Source organism: Marmota monax, unplaced genomic scaffold (assembly GCF_021218885.2).
Source record: "Marmota monax isolate L192 unplaced genomic scaffold, Marmota_monax_Labrador192_F-V1.1 WCK01_AAM20220418_F8-fsc00078, whole genome shotgun sequence".
NCBI classification, from domain to species: domain Eukaryota; kingdom Metazoa; phylum Chordata; class Mammalia; order Rodentia; family Sciuridae; genus Marmota; species Marmota monax.
The window spans coordinates 5,687,964-5,706,101 of record NW_026694865.1 but is presented as its reverse complement, the minus strand read 5'-3'; the positions used below and the strand labels follow the sequence as shown (position 1 = coordinate 5,706,101).

The 18,138-nt window shown below is 33.2% G+C and overlaps 1 protein-coding gene across 8 annotated transcripts in view; it reads right to left on the bottom strand.

Moving 5' to 3' along the window:
- The window catches only part of Dennd4a (DENN domain containing 4A), a 134,727-nt gene continuing 116,589 nt past the window's right edge, over nucleotides 1-18,138 (bottom strand). For 5 of the 8 annotated variants that reach the window (XM_046426483.2, XM_046426482.2, XM_046426484.2 and 2 more), the window contains 11 exons: nucleotides 17,011-17,200; nucleotides 15,966-16,060; nucleotides 14,609-14,784; nucleotides 14,381-14,527; nucleotides 12,855-13,053; nucleotides 12,370-12,624; nucleotides 10,202-10,319; nucleotides 10,058-10,084; nucleotides 9,453-9,615; nucleotides 9,227-9,291; nucleotides 1-3,625 (listed from right to left, as the gene is read on the bottom strand). In XM_046426483.2, the coding sequence (XP_046282439.1) occupies nucleotides 3,489-3,625; nucleotides 9,227-9,291; nucleotides 9,453-9,615; nucleotides 10,058-10,084; nucleotides 10,202-10,319; nucleotides 12,370-12,624; nucleotides 12,855-13,053; nucleotides 14,381-14,527; nucleotides 14,609-14,784; nucleotides 15,966-16,060; nucleotides 17,011-17,200 (1,572 nt within the window). In that variant the 3' untranslated portion in view covers nucleotides 1-3,488. The remainder of the gene's footprint in view (nucleotides 3,626-9,226; nucleotides 9,292-9,452; nucleotides 9,616-10,057; nucleotides 10,085-10,201; nucleotides 10,320-12,369; nucleotides 12,625-12,854; nucleotides 13,054-14,380; nucleotides 14,528-14,608; nucleotides 14,785-15,965; nucleotides 16,061-17,010; nucleotides 17,201-18,138) is intronic. The other 3 variants (XM_046426485.2, XM_046426486.2, XM_046426488.2) reach the window with 1 other exon arrangement.

The following is an 18,138-nucleotide window of genomic DNA, read 5'->3' as shown; positions in this document are numbered from 1 at the left end:
TCAGTTGCTCCAATGGTTTTTATTACAGTATCACATTTGATAAGAAAAAATTTTAAATACAAAAGGAGGGAGCCATCCAAAGTAATAGCAATTGTGGAAAGGCAATAATACCTTTATCAGAAGTCTATTACCATTTAGGAGTGTAAACACAAGCACACAGACTTTTGGAATCAGAGACGAAAATTCCTTGTTGGTTAGTATACTACTACTTTGTAAACAAAAATAATTTAGCCAGCAAATGTGCTTTCTTTGAAGCCAGAGAACGAAGGTAGTACAAAGTACTAAGGATATTAAAGTAACTTGGTATGCAGCTGCTAAATTCTGAAATAAAGTCTAGTGCTTTAACAAAATAGGAAGAGGCAGAGCATACACTAACTCTGGCATGATGGCCAAAGACCCTCTCAAAGAGGCAGCCTGCTCTTTCCCCTTTTGTCTGATTTAAAGTACCTAATAGTAGCTCTTAAGTTCTAGTGGAAAAAAATAAAAATAAAGCTGAAGTACTTACTGGATACTACCAAATAAATGTTTTCTTTCCACAAAATTTCTATATACACTCAGCCAACATTTGTTAGTTGCACTAAAGTGTAATAATAATCATCAGCATAAAGTAAAAATAAGTATGTACTGCCTAAACGTTTAATCTACATTTTCCAGGATTATTTTCTACATATGAAAATGGGGAGACAGATTAGAAAATCTTATAACAAAATAAGCTGGCAGTTTTAGGGCTTTAAAGAAAAAATTCCAGAAAAGTCTGAATAAGGATAAATCAAGATGAACAGCTGCATAATTCCCTGTGTGGCAAGAGAAGGAAAAATTTGAAGATCTAAAATACAATATAAAATACAAATGTGTGACATTCAAACATAATGAGAGGAGGTAATAAACAGATTATACAAGCACAAAGCATGGTTTATTTTCCACAATTTAAACATATAAACAAAACTAAGTGTAAGAAAATAAGAGATAACATAGTAAAAGGGCATCTCTGTCCAACATGATTGGCCACGATTCCCTAAAATGTATGGTCAAACAGAAAACCGAAAAACCTTTGTACAGAGTTATTTTAAAGGATGATCCCTATTTTAATATTCTTTGGAGCAGGGTTTACCATTTTCTGTTTATGTTTTAGGTTTTATTTTTAAAAACTGTCTTTCTGCAATAATAATCCCTAGGGATTAAAAGTAGGGGAGATACAAATTTATCTAAAAGTAGAAACAAAATCAGAGTGGGGGGGAGGAGATAAAAATTATATTCACTTTTCCAAATGAGTAAACTATCAAGAATGGGTTCTGTCTCACTCCTTTCTGTCAAGATATTTGAAATCTATAAACTATGATTCCTTCATATTGTTGGTATTAAGTAAACAACAGTGCAAATGTTCTTGGAAGAGAATAAAAACAACAAAACCCAGAAGAGAATGAACCTCAGAATCCTGTTTGGAGAGATATTTACTACCATGCCAAAGCCTCCTCTATCAAACATCTGTGTCAGTTGACAACTTTCAAATGATTTAAAGAACCAAAAGACTCACACAGAATGTAAAGCTTAGATTTAAATAGTAAAGAAGAATAAAACTGGAGTGGTATTTACAAAGGAGAGGCAACTGGGCATTATGGCACACGTCTGTAATCCCACTATAATCCCAGCAATCTGAGAGGCTGAAGCAAGAGGATCGAAAATTTGAGGTCAGGCTCAGCAATTTAATGAGACCATAAGCAACTTAGCCAGGCCCTGTCTCAAAATAAAAAATAAAAAAGGGCTAGGAATGTGGCTCAGCGGTAAAGTGCCCGAGTTCAATCCCAGTAACAAACAAGCAAACAAACAAAAACAACAATGAAAGGAAGGCAGATATATGTATAGCACCAGATTTTTCAAGTAAGCAAGTTCAGTGTCAAACTAATTGAACTAATGTTTTGCATTTTTAAACTCCATTATTGTCAGAGTAGAAAAGCTGTGAAATGTTTCAGCTTGGTGCTATTCACTAATGGCATGAGATCAAAAAGTAGTTTTTCTGTGGTTGATCTAAGTCTCAGGACTCCAAGATGTTTCAGAGTGTCATGAACTCTATTGGCTTTACACATCCAATTTAGGACCATCCATTTTACTTCTTTAAAACTGACTAGAAACTGCCTTCATTAATGGCAATCTATGCAAATATGTACACACACATATTGAAAAATCTATAAATAATTCTAACAGCCAAAGGATGCTTTTTCCTTACCAGAAATTACCCAAAGAAAAAGATACTAGAAATAATGTGGCTAAAAATATATTTTCAAAAGTCAATTTAATACTCATGGTATTTAAACAGTCAATTTATTATTATCTGATTTCCGCATTTTTAGATTCCACAAACTTCAGATTCTGAAGCTGGTTGAAAAGCTAAGTTCCTCAATATGGGAAATTCTACTTGGCTGTATTTTTAGAGGGTTATTATTTTTCTACTGTTGAAAAAATACTTTGAATATTTATATATAGTATTAACAGAATACCTCAGTAATTCATATATCAGATAAATATTTTATAGTACAATTTACATCTCCAATATTTAGATATTAAAATAAGGTAAAATTTGGAATAGTCAATTGTCTTTCATATTTCCCAATATAAGTTTTCACATAGAATATTAAAATTTAAGTTGATATTTGCATTGTGAGCCACTTTCTCTGTGTCCTGTATGTATATATCAGCAATAGAAGAGATTTTGGAATCACGGTCTGGTGAATCTCTGCTCAATGAGTCAGTCTGGCCAGTGTACACCATCCTTGCCAGGATACACTCACTGTAGTCAGGCCTACGGTGCTAATATGCAATCCTAGGAGGACACTGACCTAGTACTAACATTTTAAAATTTAATTTTCCCAAGTAATAAAATATATATATATATATATAGATATAGATATAGATATACATATAGAGATCTTCAGTTGTACTAAATACTTCAAATAACAGCAGACAAGGAAAATAAACACTTGCTTCATAAGTTTAAATTCATTTTAACTTTGCTATATTAAATTTAAAAATTAAAAAAATATCAACTTACTATAAACAATTTAAAATATGTATAATACAACTTCATGGTCAAAACATTTGAAGAGTCTATGAAAACAAAACATACTTTAATCTTACATTTCTGTTTAGGTTCCATACATGATTTTTCTGTCTCTTCTAAGAGAAATCATAAGACAGTTGTCATATTTTATGGCAACCAATTTTGTTAAGAGATTTTGTCATTGCAAAAATACTTAATTACTTATTACAGGAAGTTAAAGAGAAAAGAAATGGGAAACAAAGTGGTTCTCTCCCTATTTGTTACTATCCTCTTCTGAAAACATTCAGTACAGAAGTGCTCTGAACTTTCTGAACCATTTACAATTGCATTCTCAAAAATTGGAGAAAAAATGTTTAGAGTCTAAAAATGAAATTACTTTGTACAATAACTATACAATATATACTGAATGTACACACACACACACACACACATCTTATAGATAAGGTTCTCCAAAGGTTTTTCGACATTCCATCACTCCCGTACTTGGTGGTCTATCACAGTTGTGTGTACTCTTGACTTGACTAGGTGTGAGACGATCATATGCCATTTTATATTCTTTGTCAAATGCATCTGTAAAAATTCACGAACAAAGCTATAAAAAAACTTACGTCTGAAACAGACAATAATCAAGTTTCCATAATACTACAGAACCACAGAATTTGGTGCTAACAAGGAATCTCTAGGACAATCTGCTATCTGAAGTACCACAAATTTCAAGGCTAGAGCTCCCAGGAGACCTTAAAGTCCATAGTATTTTAGAGCTAGATTGCATAGACCAATTTTAATTTTACCAAGCACAAAATTTAAAACAAAATACCATATACAATTTTTTGTACCTTAATTTTCATTCTCAATAAACACAGGAAGAATAAGTAATGGTATTCTCCCACCAGAATAGAGAAAAAAAATTATCCATATTTTCTTAACTTTTATGGTTTAAATTTTTACATTTAATTTTCTGCCCCAACAGGAATTTATTTTGGTTTATGTGCCCTAAACTTCCTATTACGGGATACCCTTGGGAAAAAAATCCAAGTATCTTCTGACATCATGTAATGATTTTTGCCCCTTTATTTCTCACGGGAAATAGATGGAGCTAGTAGACTGTGACTTTATTATTAAGGACATTATTCTATGGCCTGTGAACTTCTTGTGCAGAGGACAATTCACATGTGAAAAAGGGAGAACATGGGTTTAGAAGTTTCTGTTAAACATTTCTGTGTAGAAATTATGCTATCTTACCAATTTTTAACACACACTGGGGAAAAATCTGCCCTTCAGAGATCCAAATGAGGTATGCATAATCTGAGTATTACTCAGGTTCCATATTTTTGATTTAGGGAGACAACAGACAACAGAACATCTTCCCCCTCCTGACACAGTACCACAATGGTGCCCACAGAGGCGGTTTGAGTTCAGAGCCAACTGCATGAGCAAGTAAGCCTCTCCAGCTTGGCAGTCCAGATTTCTCTGAACATTCAATGAAATCACCTTTGGCAGAGGGCTAGGGAAAGACCTGAACACGTCCTGGGCTTGTACTGGGTAGAGAATAAAGGAATGGTAAAAATGATCTTTTCTTGGAATTCTTTTTATCATCATAGTTAAAAGGCTGAGTTAAAATAACACTCTGCCTCATTTTGACAAGTTTCAGCTTCTTTCCCTAGTGGCTAGAATGATTCTTTCAACACTATATAATTGACTGCCTTTCCTAAGTGATTTTATCATATTATCATGATTTTATCTTATATTCTCACAGATATTTTTGTCTATTTCTAGACTCTATTCTGTCCTATTGAGTTTTCTAGCTCTCCCTGTGCTAGCATCACCTTGCTATAATTACAGGAGCTTCTATAAAGGTAAATCCTCTAATGATTCTTTAAATAACATTTTCTGAATATTCCTTTTATTATCAGATTACCTTTTAAAAATTGAGATATAATTCACACACCATACAATTTACCAATTTTAAGTGTAAAGGCCAGTTTTTTGGGATATATTTACAGGATTGTACAATAATCACCATTATCTAATTCTAGATCATTTCATCTCACCCAAAAGAAAACTCATAGCAGTTAGCAAACTTTTCCCATCCACCCCTCCTCCTAGGCCCTGGAAACCACTAATCTACTTTCTATCACCACAGATTTGTCCATTTTGGACATTTCATTATAAACCTAATCGTACATACAGTATATGGTCTTTTATGTCTGACTTCTTCTACTAAGTCTGTTTTCAAGGTTAATCCATGTTGTAGCATGTATCAGTATTTCGTTTCATTTCTTTTTTTTGGTACTGGGGAACTGAACTCAGGGGCACTTGACCACCGAGCCACATCCCCAGTCTTATTTTGTATTTTATTTAGAGACAGGGTCTCACTGAGTTGCTTAGCACCTAGCTTTTGCTGAGGCTGGCTTTGAACTCTCGATCCTCCTGTCTCAGGCTCCTGAGCTGCTGGGATTACAGGTGTGCACCACTATAACCTGGCTCATATCTTTTTATAGATAATATTCTATCATTTATTATGTTACATTTTGTTTATTCATTCATCAGGTGATGTATATGTGGATTTTTCCACTTTTGGGGCTATTATTTATTTAATGTTGCTATGAACATTCATGTAGAAGTTTCTATAAAGAATATATGTTTTCAATTCTCTTGAGTATATACATCTAGGATGGAACTGTCAGGTCATAACTCTATGTTGAACATCTTGAAGAAATAAAAAAAAACTGTTTCTACAGTAGCTACATAATTTTATATTCCCACAGCAACAAATGAGGGTCCCAGTTTCTCCACATCCTTGCTGATACTTGTTATTTTCTGTTTTTCTCACAACAGCTATCCTAGAAAATGTGAAGTGGTATGTAATTGTGGTTTTGATTTTCATTTTCCTAATGACTAAAGATGTTAAGCATCTTTTCTTGTGTTTATTAGTCATTCCTACATCTTTGGAGAAATGTCTGTTAAAATACTTAGTCAAGTTTTAAAGTGTATTGCTTTTTAAAATTAAAAAAAAATTTTTTCTAGTTGTAGATGGACACAATATTTTTATTTATTTACTTTTTATGTGGTGCTGAGGATCCAACCCGGTGCCTTACCCTGTGAGGGAGGCACTCTACCACTGAGCTGCAATTCCAGCCCCTAAAGTGGATTGTTTTTAATGTCAAGTTATAAAAGTTTTTTTTTTTTTTTAAAGATAGAGTGAGAGAGGGAGGGAGAGAGAGAGAGAGAGAGAATTTTTAATATTTATTTTTTAGTTCTCGGCGGACACAACATCTTTGTTTTGTATGTGGTGCTGAGGATCGAACCCGGGCCGCACGCATGCCAGGAGAGCGCGCTACCGCTTGAGCCACATCCCCAGCCCTAAAAGTTCTTTATTTATACTGATTACTAAGCCTTTATCAGATATAATGCAAATATTTTCTCTTATTCTGTAGGTTATATTTTTACTTTTCTGATACTGTTCTTTAATGCACACATGATTTTAATTTTTTAAAAATACTTTTATTTTGTTGTAGTTGTAGGATTGAACTCAGTGCCTTATCTATATGAGGAAAGTGCTCCACCACTGAGCCAGAACCCCAGGACCTTATTTATTTTTTTATCTGGTGCTGAGGATCGAATTCAATGCCTCGAGCATGTGAGGCAAGTGCTTAACCACTGAGCTATAACCCCAGCCCATGATTTTAATTTTAATGATGTCCAATTTAATCTATTTTTGTTTGATTATGTTTTTATTGCCTCCCAAGTAACACCCAGTCTAAAATTCATTCTTCTAGAAGATCTGCCCTTTAGTTGAAGAGTTTGGTCAACTTACATTTAATGAAATTACTGATAAAGAAGGATTTATGGGGCTTGGGTTGTGGCTCAATGGTATAGCACTTGCCTAGCACGTGTGAGGCACTGGGTTCAATCCTCAGCACCACATAAAAAATAAATAAAGTTATTGTGTCCATCTACAACTTAAAAAAAAGAAGGATTTATATGTGCAATTTTTCTATTTCTCCCATGTCATCTTAATTTTTCCATCACTTTTTTCTTGTGTGTTAATTAGACATTTTCTTCTATACCATTCAATTCCCTTATTATTTCCTTTACTATATATTTATTCTAGCCTATTCCTATATTAGTTTTCCAGTTGAACTTTAGAATCACTTGTCAAATTTCTTATTTTTAATACTCTCCAGTGTTTCACAATCATTAATGTAAAAAACAGACATTCATATCATTCTGCTCAAAGTGCCCTGGTTGCGATTTGAACCTATTCATCCTATTTCTCTTTTTAGCAGAAAGGGCAGTTTGGCACATTCATACAATATTTGCTTACAAAGAATGTTACAGGTTAAATAAACTACACTTCCTTCAAATATTCCTTGATTTTCAATAATTTTTACATATCTATCAGAATTTCTCTCAAGATTCCCAACTTTATTTCAGTTAAGTGATCAGCAACTTAATGTGACTTCTAAGTAGGATGTTCCCTGATTATAATTCTCTGGGTCATACTTTTTTTTTTTTTAAATGATACTAAATATTGATCTCTATATAGGTTGAATTAAAGCTAACTTTTAAGGACATTTTCATGTAAGTTAATTTCCCATTCTTATTTTCTAAATAAGCAGATTAATTTCTAACTAAATGAGTCTTTGTTCTTAAAATGTTCACTTAAAATAACACACTCATCTAATAATTTCATTCTGTAAGATACTTGCCATTTCACCCATATATACCTTTGCTGTCAAATTCTATAATCTCCTGGCATGACGGCTGACAATCTCTGGTGGTACAGTCATTTCTGGCTAGATGGCATCTGATAAACCCTTGAGACACCCAATTAGGGACAGTAGCATTCAGCTGCCCTCTTCACTTGCTAACTTCTGCTTTTTTACCCAATCCTTAGTGAACTCATGGAAGGCCAGCACCAGGGGAGAGCCCTTGCTTTCTCATCATGCTCCATTTGATTAAGTTACTTGTAATGGTGCATATGCTTATTATATATATCGTCATCAAGACTGATGGCACTAATCAATGGCTGTGGCATTTTAAAAGTTAAATGATGTGGGCTGGGGTTGGGGCTCAATGATAGAACACTTGCCTAGCATGTTTGGGGCACTGGGTTCAATTCTCAGAACTACATAAAAAAATAAATATACTGTGTTAGCTATAGCTAAAAATATTTTTTAAAAGTTAAACGAAGTGCTGATGCTAAAAAGTAATTTGTTTTTGTTAAGACTAGTGTACAATCACCTAAGAGAATCATGACCCACTATATATTCTTTTAAATAATGAGTGGGTTTATGTAGGGCACCCAACTCAGAAACCAACCACTCCTATCAGATGAATTATGTGGATCAATTATCCTTTTCATCATACTATTTGCAACATTATAACTTTTCAAACAGAATGCCAAAACTCTACTTGAGTCTCTCAATGACTGACAGCTATTTAAATTAAATCTAGCACTAAATCTGCCACTAATGTTTTCTCTTTCCTTCTTTTTTCTTCCTTGCTTTCTTTTCTTAGGATTTGGAAGTAGAAACTTAAGATGTTAAGCTAGTCAGGTGCAGAGGTGCAGACCAATAGTCGCAGTACTCAGAAAGTCGAGGCAAGAGGATTGCTAGAGCCAGGGGTTTAGACAACATAGCAAGCTCCCATCTCGAAAAAACAAACAAAAAACAATAATTGGGAGAAGGATATGACCAATCAAAAAAGTTTAAAATCTCCTAAAATATATATTTAACTACTTTACATTCTTTCTGAATAAGCCTCATGTTATCAGTGATAGGACACATTACTTAAAGCCTTGGATTGAAAACTAAGACTGTTTGGTTAAAATATAGCTCTATTATGTATTGTGAAATGTGAGATTAAGCTACTTCACCTGAGACCTTCAGTGTTTTCAACAATATGAAAATGATACTCGTACCCATTTCTCATAGGATTTTTGGGAGAATTACATGAGATAATACATGGAAAGTACTTGCTACATTACTTTTATTATTTATCTTTATTAATACTACCATTACCAGAATATCAAAGTACCTTTACAATAGATAAAAATCAAAGAAACAATTTTTTTATTATTAGGACAAATTAAGACTACCAATAGAAAACACTGAAAATTGTACTGCATCATGTAAATGTCATATATTATTTTTTATACTGAATTACCTATATCAATGTTTTCTCTTCCCAGTGCCACAAGTGAAAGAAATAGTATTTCTCTGTATAAACTCCTAGGAAATAAAAAGCATGAAGAAAATATTAATATCCATATAGTTTATATGTTCTCTACAAAAATATTTATATTAACATAAACATGATATAGTCTAAAAATTACTAGGCAAATAAGGTGTGATTGCTTAGAGGAATATGTTCGTTTAAGGGAATAACTTACCTCTGTCTTTTAAAATGTGGACACTTATTGAGTGTCTCTAAAATCTGACTCATTGGTCCATAGACATCATTCATTTTAATGCTTTTTACCATACTTTTCAATAGTTCCTGGTTAAATGAGTTATCATTTTTTTGTAATAAATGAACCATTGGATACTTCTGGGCTGTAAAAGAACAAGAGCAGATGAAGGAAATGTTCGATGTAGAAAGAAGAAATTAAATAGTAACTGACAGCTGTTGAAGAAGTTACAAAGCACTAAAAATAAATTTAAGGGCAATAGATAAAAGAATAGAAATCTACAAATGAAGAGAGCAAAAAAAGGAAAAAGAAGACAAATAATGACAAAAATAGACTGGAAGTTTCTGTGGTTTCAGATGGACAACCCAAAGTAATTTCCTTTAATACAGCCCCTGAAGGAAATTAGCAGCCAAGGATGAAAACAAATAAAAAATAACTGGGACAAGCAATGTGCTAAAAGCCAAATGGTACAAAACATAACCAACCCCTCTAGCACATACACAGCACCACTCAAAAAACAAAACCAAATCATGTAAAATTGGACCTACATAGAAGGTAGCACTAAAAAAATCAAATTTAACACTCACTCTCAAATAAAAGAGTACGATTTTGACCTGTAAGACAAAAAGTTGTACAGTGAAATAAGTCAGTTATATGTAAAATTAGGCTATTTAAATTAAGTAGTGATTACTCTCTCATGAGTGAAGTCTGCATTCTATTATAGCACTTACTGTGGGCATTCCAGAGGATGTACAAAGGCTGCCCTGGATCCTGATGTAATTTCATATTGTCCCATAACATTTGTATTAAAACATATTTACTATCTTCAGACATACAGTGGCGAGGAATCTGTGTTGTAAAGTAAAAAATATTCATTAGTGATCCTTAAATGGTAATTTTTTATAAGTATTTTATAAAATCATCATAAATTTTTGTTTAGGTTTTAAGTGTGCAGGAGAAAAAAATACAGAAAATGATTGATTTGTATGTATTTGATATCTCCTGAAGGAAGACATGTTGTATAGAGAAACTAACAATTTCTTTTCTTTTCTTTTTTGGTACTGGTGATTGAACCCAGGAGCACTTTACCATTGAGCCATATCCCCAGCCCTTTTTTTAAAAAATATTTTTTTAGTTATAGTTGGGCACAATACCTTTATTTTATTTGTTTATTTTTATGTGGTGCTAAGGATTGAACCCAGCTCCTCGCACGTGCTAGGCGAGCGCTCTACCGCTGAGCCACAACTCCAGCCCCCCCCAGCCCTTTTTATTTTTTATTTTTGAATTGGGGTCTCACTGAGTCACTTAGGGCCTCCCTAAATTGTGAGGCTGGCCTTGAACCTGTGATCCTCCTGCCCTAGCTTCCTGAGTTGCTGGGATTACAGGCATGTGCTACCATGCTTGGCTTGAAGCTAATGATTTCTAAAGTAAAGATTTTACAAAGTATTTGAGATAAATGAGAAAGGGTTCCATGAAGGACTAATCTTCTCCCTCCTCATGAGTCCCAAAGTCTATAGAAAGATGAATCCAGGAGTTCCATTCCTTTCTTCCTTTCTTCTTCTTCTTTTGTAATGTGGGGGGATCAAACCCAGGGCCTCCCATGTGCTAAGTAAGCACTTTACCATTAGATTATATCTCCAGCCTCAGGAGTTCTATTTTTGATAGTCTACACCCCTTGCCCAGATAATTATGACTGAGCTACCATTTTTTGCCTTCCATTTATGATGTACTGGAAAAATCAGAGTACCTGTACTTAAAAGATGTGAAATACAAGAAATACAAAAGGGAAAAGATAAAGTTCTTGACTTTAGTGATAGTGACAGCATACTAAAAGGTAAAAAACACAAACAATATATCAAAGGTATCAGAGCTGGGATGGTGGTTCAGTGGTAGAGCATTTGCCTGGCATGTGTGAGGCACTGGGTTCAATCCTCAGCACCACATAAAAACAAATAAATAAAAATAAAGGTCTAAAAAATGATATCAATGGAGAGCTGGAGTTGTAGCTCAGTGGTAGAGTGCTCACCTAGCACATGGGAGGCACTGGGTTAGAACCTAAGTACCTCATAAAAAAATAAATAAATAAAATAAAGATATTGTGTCCAGGGCTTGGGTTGTAGCTCAGCAGTAGAGCATTTGCCTAGCATGTGAGAGGCACTGGGTTCGATTCTCAGCATGGCATATAAATAAATGACTAAAGTAAAGAGGTCCATCAACAACTAATATATATATATAATATATAACTAAATATACCATATATTTTAATATGTATAAAATGTATATTATATATATTTTATATAAATAAATAAATAAATAAAAATCTATATCTAAAAAAAAAAAGAAAAGATGTCTATGGAGGCTGGGGATGTAGCTCAGGGGCAGAGTGCTTCCTAGCATATGTGAGGCCATGGGTTTGATCCTCAGCATCACAAAAAAAGTTAAATAAATAAATGAACATATAAAAAATTCACTGCCTATTAAGCAAAAATTAAGAGTAAAGGAACAAAGAGAATGGTAGCACATGCTTGAATATGAATTATAGACATCCTCCTAAAAAAATTATTAGACTTGTTTTTGAAGGGGGTATGAGATTTGAATGGGGCTAACTCACAAACCCTTCTCATGAGAGTTGCTTTCAATCTATTCTTGAAGTAATAACAGAAATTCAAGCACATTTTCTGTAAAGTTTAGAAAGCTAAAAACCATGACTTTGTCTCACTGCTAGACTGTAAGAAAAAATTATTTGTAAAGGCAAGCAACTAAGACAATCCTACTTTTCTAATGATTTAGATGGTTATTAAAAATACTTCGCATAATAATGAACCTTACTTTTTACCAAGCAATATGCAAACATTATGCAGTTGACAGTAGCAGTGCCTTTTAATTTTTATTCTCATACCTTCGAATACTTATTACAATGCTCAGAAGAAAGAATCAATCCAGGTAAGTTACTGGGCAAGTCGAGACGTCTAAAATACCACACCAGGTTCCAAAAAACAATAGGATGATGGTCCACAAAGTCTGCCACTGTTATTGCATGATCACCTTCATTTTCCAATAAGCTCTCAAGTTCTTTCCATACCACTAATGGACTAAGATATGGAACAGTGACAGGATCTGGACTTGGAAGATGCCATTCTAATCCTAAAGAATCCTGTTGAATAAATAAAAACCATAAATGATAAATATAATAAATGATAAACTATTTGTAAAAAAATATCTGTCAATGATTTCCAGATTAGTAGAAAGGTAATATAATTCTATCGTGGGATAAGACTCTTCCATGACAATGATAAAACTAAAGTTAATAAGGTTCTTCAGGACAAGGAGAACAAAATCATATGTAAATCCATTTCCAAATTTAAAAAAACCCAAAATACATACTGTTGCTCCTTGTAAAGTAGCTGGCAGGCTGCCCGTAGGAAATAGCTTCTGTCTTCCAGTATCTTCTTTGTCCAAGGTGCCGTAAGTACTAATACTTCTGGCCATTGGAAATATTGGACATTTTGATATAGCTGTTTTTGATTTATTAGCAGGAATCTGAATACTTCGGGCACAGGAATTTTCCTCCAGTTTAGATTTGCTTGGGTATTGAAAAAAAAGAAGAAAAATCAGATCAGTGGCTAGATTTACTTGATTTCATTTAGAAGAACCATGTTCTTTTCTTTAGAATCAGAACTGAACATAGCACAATAAATCAAAAGAAATGTTATTTGGGCTTTTAAAATGGGATATTTTAATGTGACTACTACTGTAGTAGTCACACATATTTTCCTTTATAGCAAGTGAATATTAAATATCCAAGATTCATTCATTTGTTCAAAACATTTAGTGGACAACTTTTTAAAAAAATATTTTAAAATTGTAGTGGTTGATGGACCTTTATTTAATTTATTTATTTTGCTGAGGATTAAACCCAGTGCCTCATACATGCTAGGTAAGTGCTGTACCATTGAGCTACATCCCCAACCCCTTAGTGGACAACTTTTATACAGCAGGAACCACACTAGCCGTTAGGGATGCCAAATAGAGGAAATGGACACTTGTTCTTTCAGCAATCACAAGTGGATAAAAGACAAAGATAAGGGACACAACAGATCTATGATAAAAGAAAATATATGCATAGATTTTTGGTTTTACTGGCTTAAATATTTATGACCAAATAGGTTATGTTAGCCTGCCAATACCATACAGTTATTTTTTGGCACATGCAAGTACCAATAAGACTTTACCTGTTCAGTTTTTTTGTGGGTTAGTTGGCACTTATGCAAAATAGAATCAGTTTCTATATTTGAGTGTAGGTTACTTATATTAGGTTTAATATAATAATAGTATAAATTTTGATTTTATAGTTCTTATATCAGTTCCAAATCTTTTAACAAATAATTAATTCTCCTAAGTAGAAAATTAAGTATTCCAAAGTATAAGCTAGTATTGTCTTAATTTATGAAGAGATGGAGATATGAAAAAGATGATCATTCTAAACTTCAAGGGTTCTACATATTTTTTATCTTTAAAATACTAGTAAACACTATCATATGTACACATAACTTAAACTCTGGAGGTTTATAAAGCGTAGCCATAGCAAAACTCAATATTTAAATATTTAGGCCATTAGGAAATTTTAATTCTAGATATAAGAACTTAAGATTATAAATTTATTTTTCACAGAAATTTAAACCTTGAAATGCTCAGCTAATTAATCTGTCACACATCCCAAACGTGTAATATATGTTGTTAAAACACAGTTTTAATTGGTCCTGGTGGTGTATGCCTCTAGTCCCAGCTACATGGGAGGCTGAGGCAGGCAGGCAGATAACCTTAGCCCATAAGTTTGAAACCAGCCTGTGCAACAACATAATAAGCCCCAGTACAAAAAAAAAATCCTAGTTCCTCATAATCATACTTACCTATTTAGATCAAAATTCCCTTGAACAGAGATAGCAGATGTGTCAAGACCAGAAGCTGATGGTGAAATGCAAGTCTGCTTTGCCTGACTTGAAAAGGAAGATGGAAAGTGGGTACTTTCTGTAGAGGGGCTTGATTTCAAAAAGTATCTGGAATATGAATTGAAGAAGTGAGATAACCTTGGAGACATGATACTTAAATATAAAGGGGTGGAAAAAGCTTATTATTACCTTCCAGGTCGTCTTAAATCTCTTATTTCAATATTCAGAAAAGGTAAGAACAGATTGCCACAGAATGGGCAGGTAGTATTGAGATTTGAATCATCTGCTGTCCAGCCAGCCATGATTTCCTCATCATGGACGAGACAATCACAAGTTCTACATCGAGAACAACTTGAGATGAGAACCTAGGGGAGAAGATAGCATTTTATAAAGTAAGTATCCAAACATTACAAACAAGAAATGGACTATATTCAGTGTATTATATACCATGCTCATCTTTAATTATTTCAGCTAAATTCATTCCAAAATTTTGCCTATAAAAGAAACTTGTATTGAAGTGAGCATTTTTTTCCATTATCATTTTTATAAAATTAGCTATAATTTTATCATGGAAAAGTAAATTAAAGCATTAATCTGTGAATACCCCAAATAGATATCTGTAATTATATATCAGTGCTACTCAAAAGTATGGTCACTGAACCAGTACTGGTCCACAAATTTGTACTGGTTTATAGTAAGTAAAGTGATTGAAAGGACTCATAAAGCTATAAAGTAATTTGACCTGGTTGTAACATCTAAGTGTATAAGGGTATCAAATTAGGAATTAAACAAAAAACAAGCCTAGTCTATCACTATACAGTTTAACAAGCTCAACAGTAGATAACTATAAATGTCGAAATTACATTTATAAATTTCATAAATTCCCGAAGCCTCAGAAACTTTGTAAATGGCAACATCAATGCTCATCATTTGTCTTCCAGCTATATACAAATTTCTTTATGGAACCTAGCATGAAACAGCAGCCACACTCACAAACATAATTTAATTACTATAATTTTTACAGAAAAGTTAGGGAAGAGTTTTAAAGTATAAAAGCATAACTTTTTATTGTAAGAAAATGGGACATAGGAGCATACCCTGCAGAGATAGAGATCCACATCGAACTGACACAGAAGATGAAAAACCATGATGGAAGAAGCTGACAACTGAGTGCCAAAAGAGCTTCCTGCACTCTCATCAAAGTTTGCTTGCACAGCAAAATTGGTAGAGTTTACAATGTGACATAAATGTTCAAAGAGAATACATATAACAAGGAATGAATAAAATGCCAAAAAGGAAAATATTTATGTATGCTGAAAATCTCAAAGAAAGAATGGAACTGCCCTAATAAAGTAATATGACTTCAACAATATGAAATAATGAATATCCAAAAACTGGATTTCAACTTTGTTCAGGTGAGATATGTTTTCTAAAATTTCAGATGCTACATATTAAACTTTTATTACTATACCAGGATCATCAATACTTGAGAAATGTACATTTTATAAAGTAACACAAAAAGATACTCTTGAATAAAATTGTATACCTCCATTGCATAGTTCTGGAAGATATTTGCATTACTCGTGTTCAGGGAAGATGTCATTTCTGATTTCCCAGGTAAGGCAAACTTTGACAGGGATCCTGTTCATTATTAAAAAACAAACAGCAAAACCATTAAAATTGATGAGAAAGGATATAAGAATTTTTAAAAAAATTATACATATATATTTTTAGTTGTTGATGGAGCTTTATTTTATTTACTTATTTATATGTGGTGATGAGAATTGAACCCAGTGCCTCACCCATGCCAGGCAAGCACTCTACGACTGAGCCATAACCCCAGCAAGAATCTTCTATTTCCATAAATTCTCTGATAAAATTGATATTTTCTGTTCAAAATATTAAAAATAATTCAGAAACAACAATAATGTAAAAAATCTTTCTCAGTGCAAAATGTAATGGTATAAACTACCAGTTCAAAAGAAATAGAGGGGATAGGAAATTATACTAAACACTAGATTCTCAAATACTTTTTCAGAAGAGAGTTCTTATGAATGACAATTAACAATATGCACTTGCAAAAATATAACACGATATATGTGTGTGTGTGTGTATATATGTACATAATTTAATTACTATAATATGTATATACAATAGCATTACAAAGACTGGAAATTTAATGTCGATAAATAGGGAAGTAGTTAAAATAAACTGATACAACCACATATGATAAACTATGCAGCTGTAAGAATGAAGGAGGAATGATATGGAATGATCTTTAGGTTACACTGTTAAGTGAAGACAAGTGATGGGTGGGAAAGAATTTATAGTTACCTTTTGAATGAGAAGATAGGAAAGTAATAAGGATATATTAAAAAACCACTTATACTTACATTATAAAAAAAACAATGAAAGGTAGGAAGAGAATTGTATGAGGGGTGGGAATGGAAACTAGTCTTCTCTAAAAGTGCCTTGGCTTTTATCATTTTTCTTTGGACTTCTTTCAGGTTTTTAAAAAGTTGAAGAACAAATTAAATCATAAAGAAAAACAGTAAAGGTACTGCCAATCAAACAGGACTGTTTGGACAAACCTTCTAGGGAGGCAGAACTTTCCAGGCTTGCTCGACTGAGATCAATTCCCTTGGTCCCTGAAGTGGCACTGCTCTCTTGGGAGGAAGCAGCTCCTTCCAACTCATGGCAGATATCTTCATCTGTCAAAGAGGTAGATTCAGAATCCTGGGCTCCCACTGAAGAAAGACTGGTACGATCAGAACTTTGATCCTAAGGACATAATTATAAGCTTAATTTCCTTCATATTTAAAATTATTTAAAAAGTCTTCTCTAAGGTAGAGGAAACACTACCACCTAACTACCCAAATGATTAATGAACAACTTCTGGGGACAAAAAACAAAACAAAACAAAACCCAACCAATTATACAAAGAGTCCTACTTTGAGTAAGCAGGCTAGAGATCAATTTTTAAGAAATAATTTTTTTACTTCCAGCAAGATATATCCCCATTTAGTAAGGCAACTTAGAGGACTTTGACTCTTCATTTATTGTTTTATTTTCCTTCCTGTTTTCTTTCCTCCTTGATCTTCCAGACTAAGACACCATTAGAATTACATTTTATTCTTTTCCACAATAATCTAGATTTCAAAGACACATGCTCATTAGTTTTCATTTCTGAGGATACTAATGTAAAAGTTAAATTTTTTTCTGGCTACACTAATATGTAAGAAAATATGGTAGATAAAGATTTTTGTGGGATTGGGGTTGTAGCTTAGCAGTACAGCACTTGCCTAGCACATGTGAGGCACTGGGTTTGATCCTCAGCACCACATAAAAATAAATAAACAAAATAAAGGTATTGTGTCCATTCACAACTGAAAAAAAAAACACCACTTTTTTAAGTAGTTGCAGATGGACACAATACCTTTATTTTGTTTATTTATTTTGTGTGGTGCTGAGGATTAAACCCAGAGCCTCACACATGCGAGGCAAGTGCTCTACCGCTGAGCCACAACCCCAGCCCTCTATAACTATTTTTTTAAAAAGACTTTTGTATGAAAACATGTTTTTAAACATCTATAATCCCACTGCCTAGATGATACAACTTATTTTTTCTATAGTTGTGTTATTAATTTTCATTACATATGGCATTAACATTTTTATGTGGTCAAATCTTTTCATTCTTTATGTGTTCCAAGGTTTGTCTC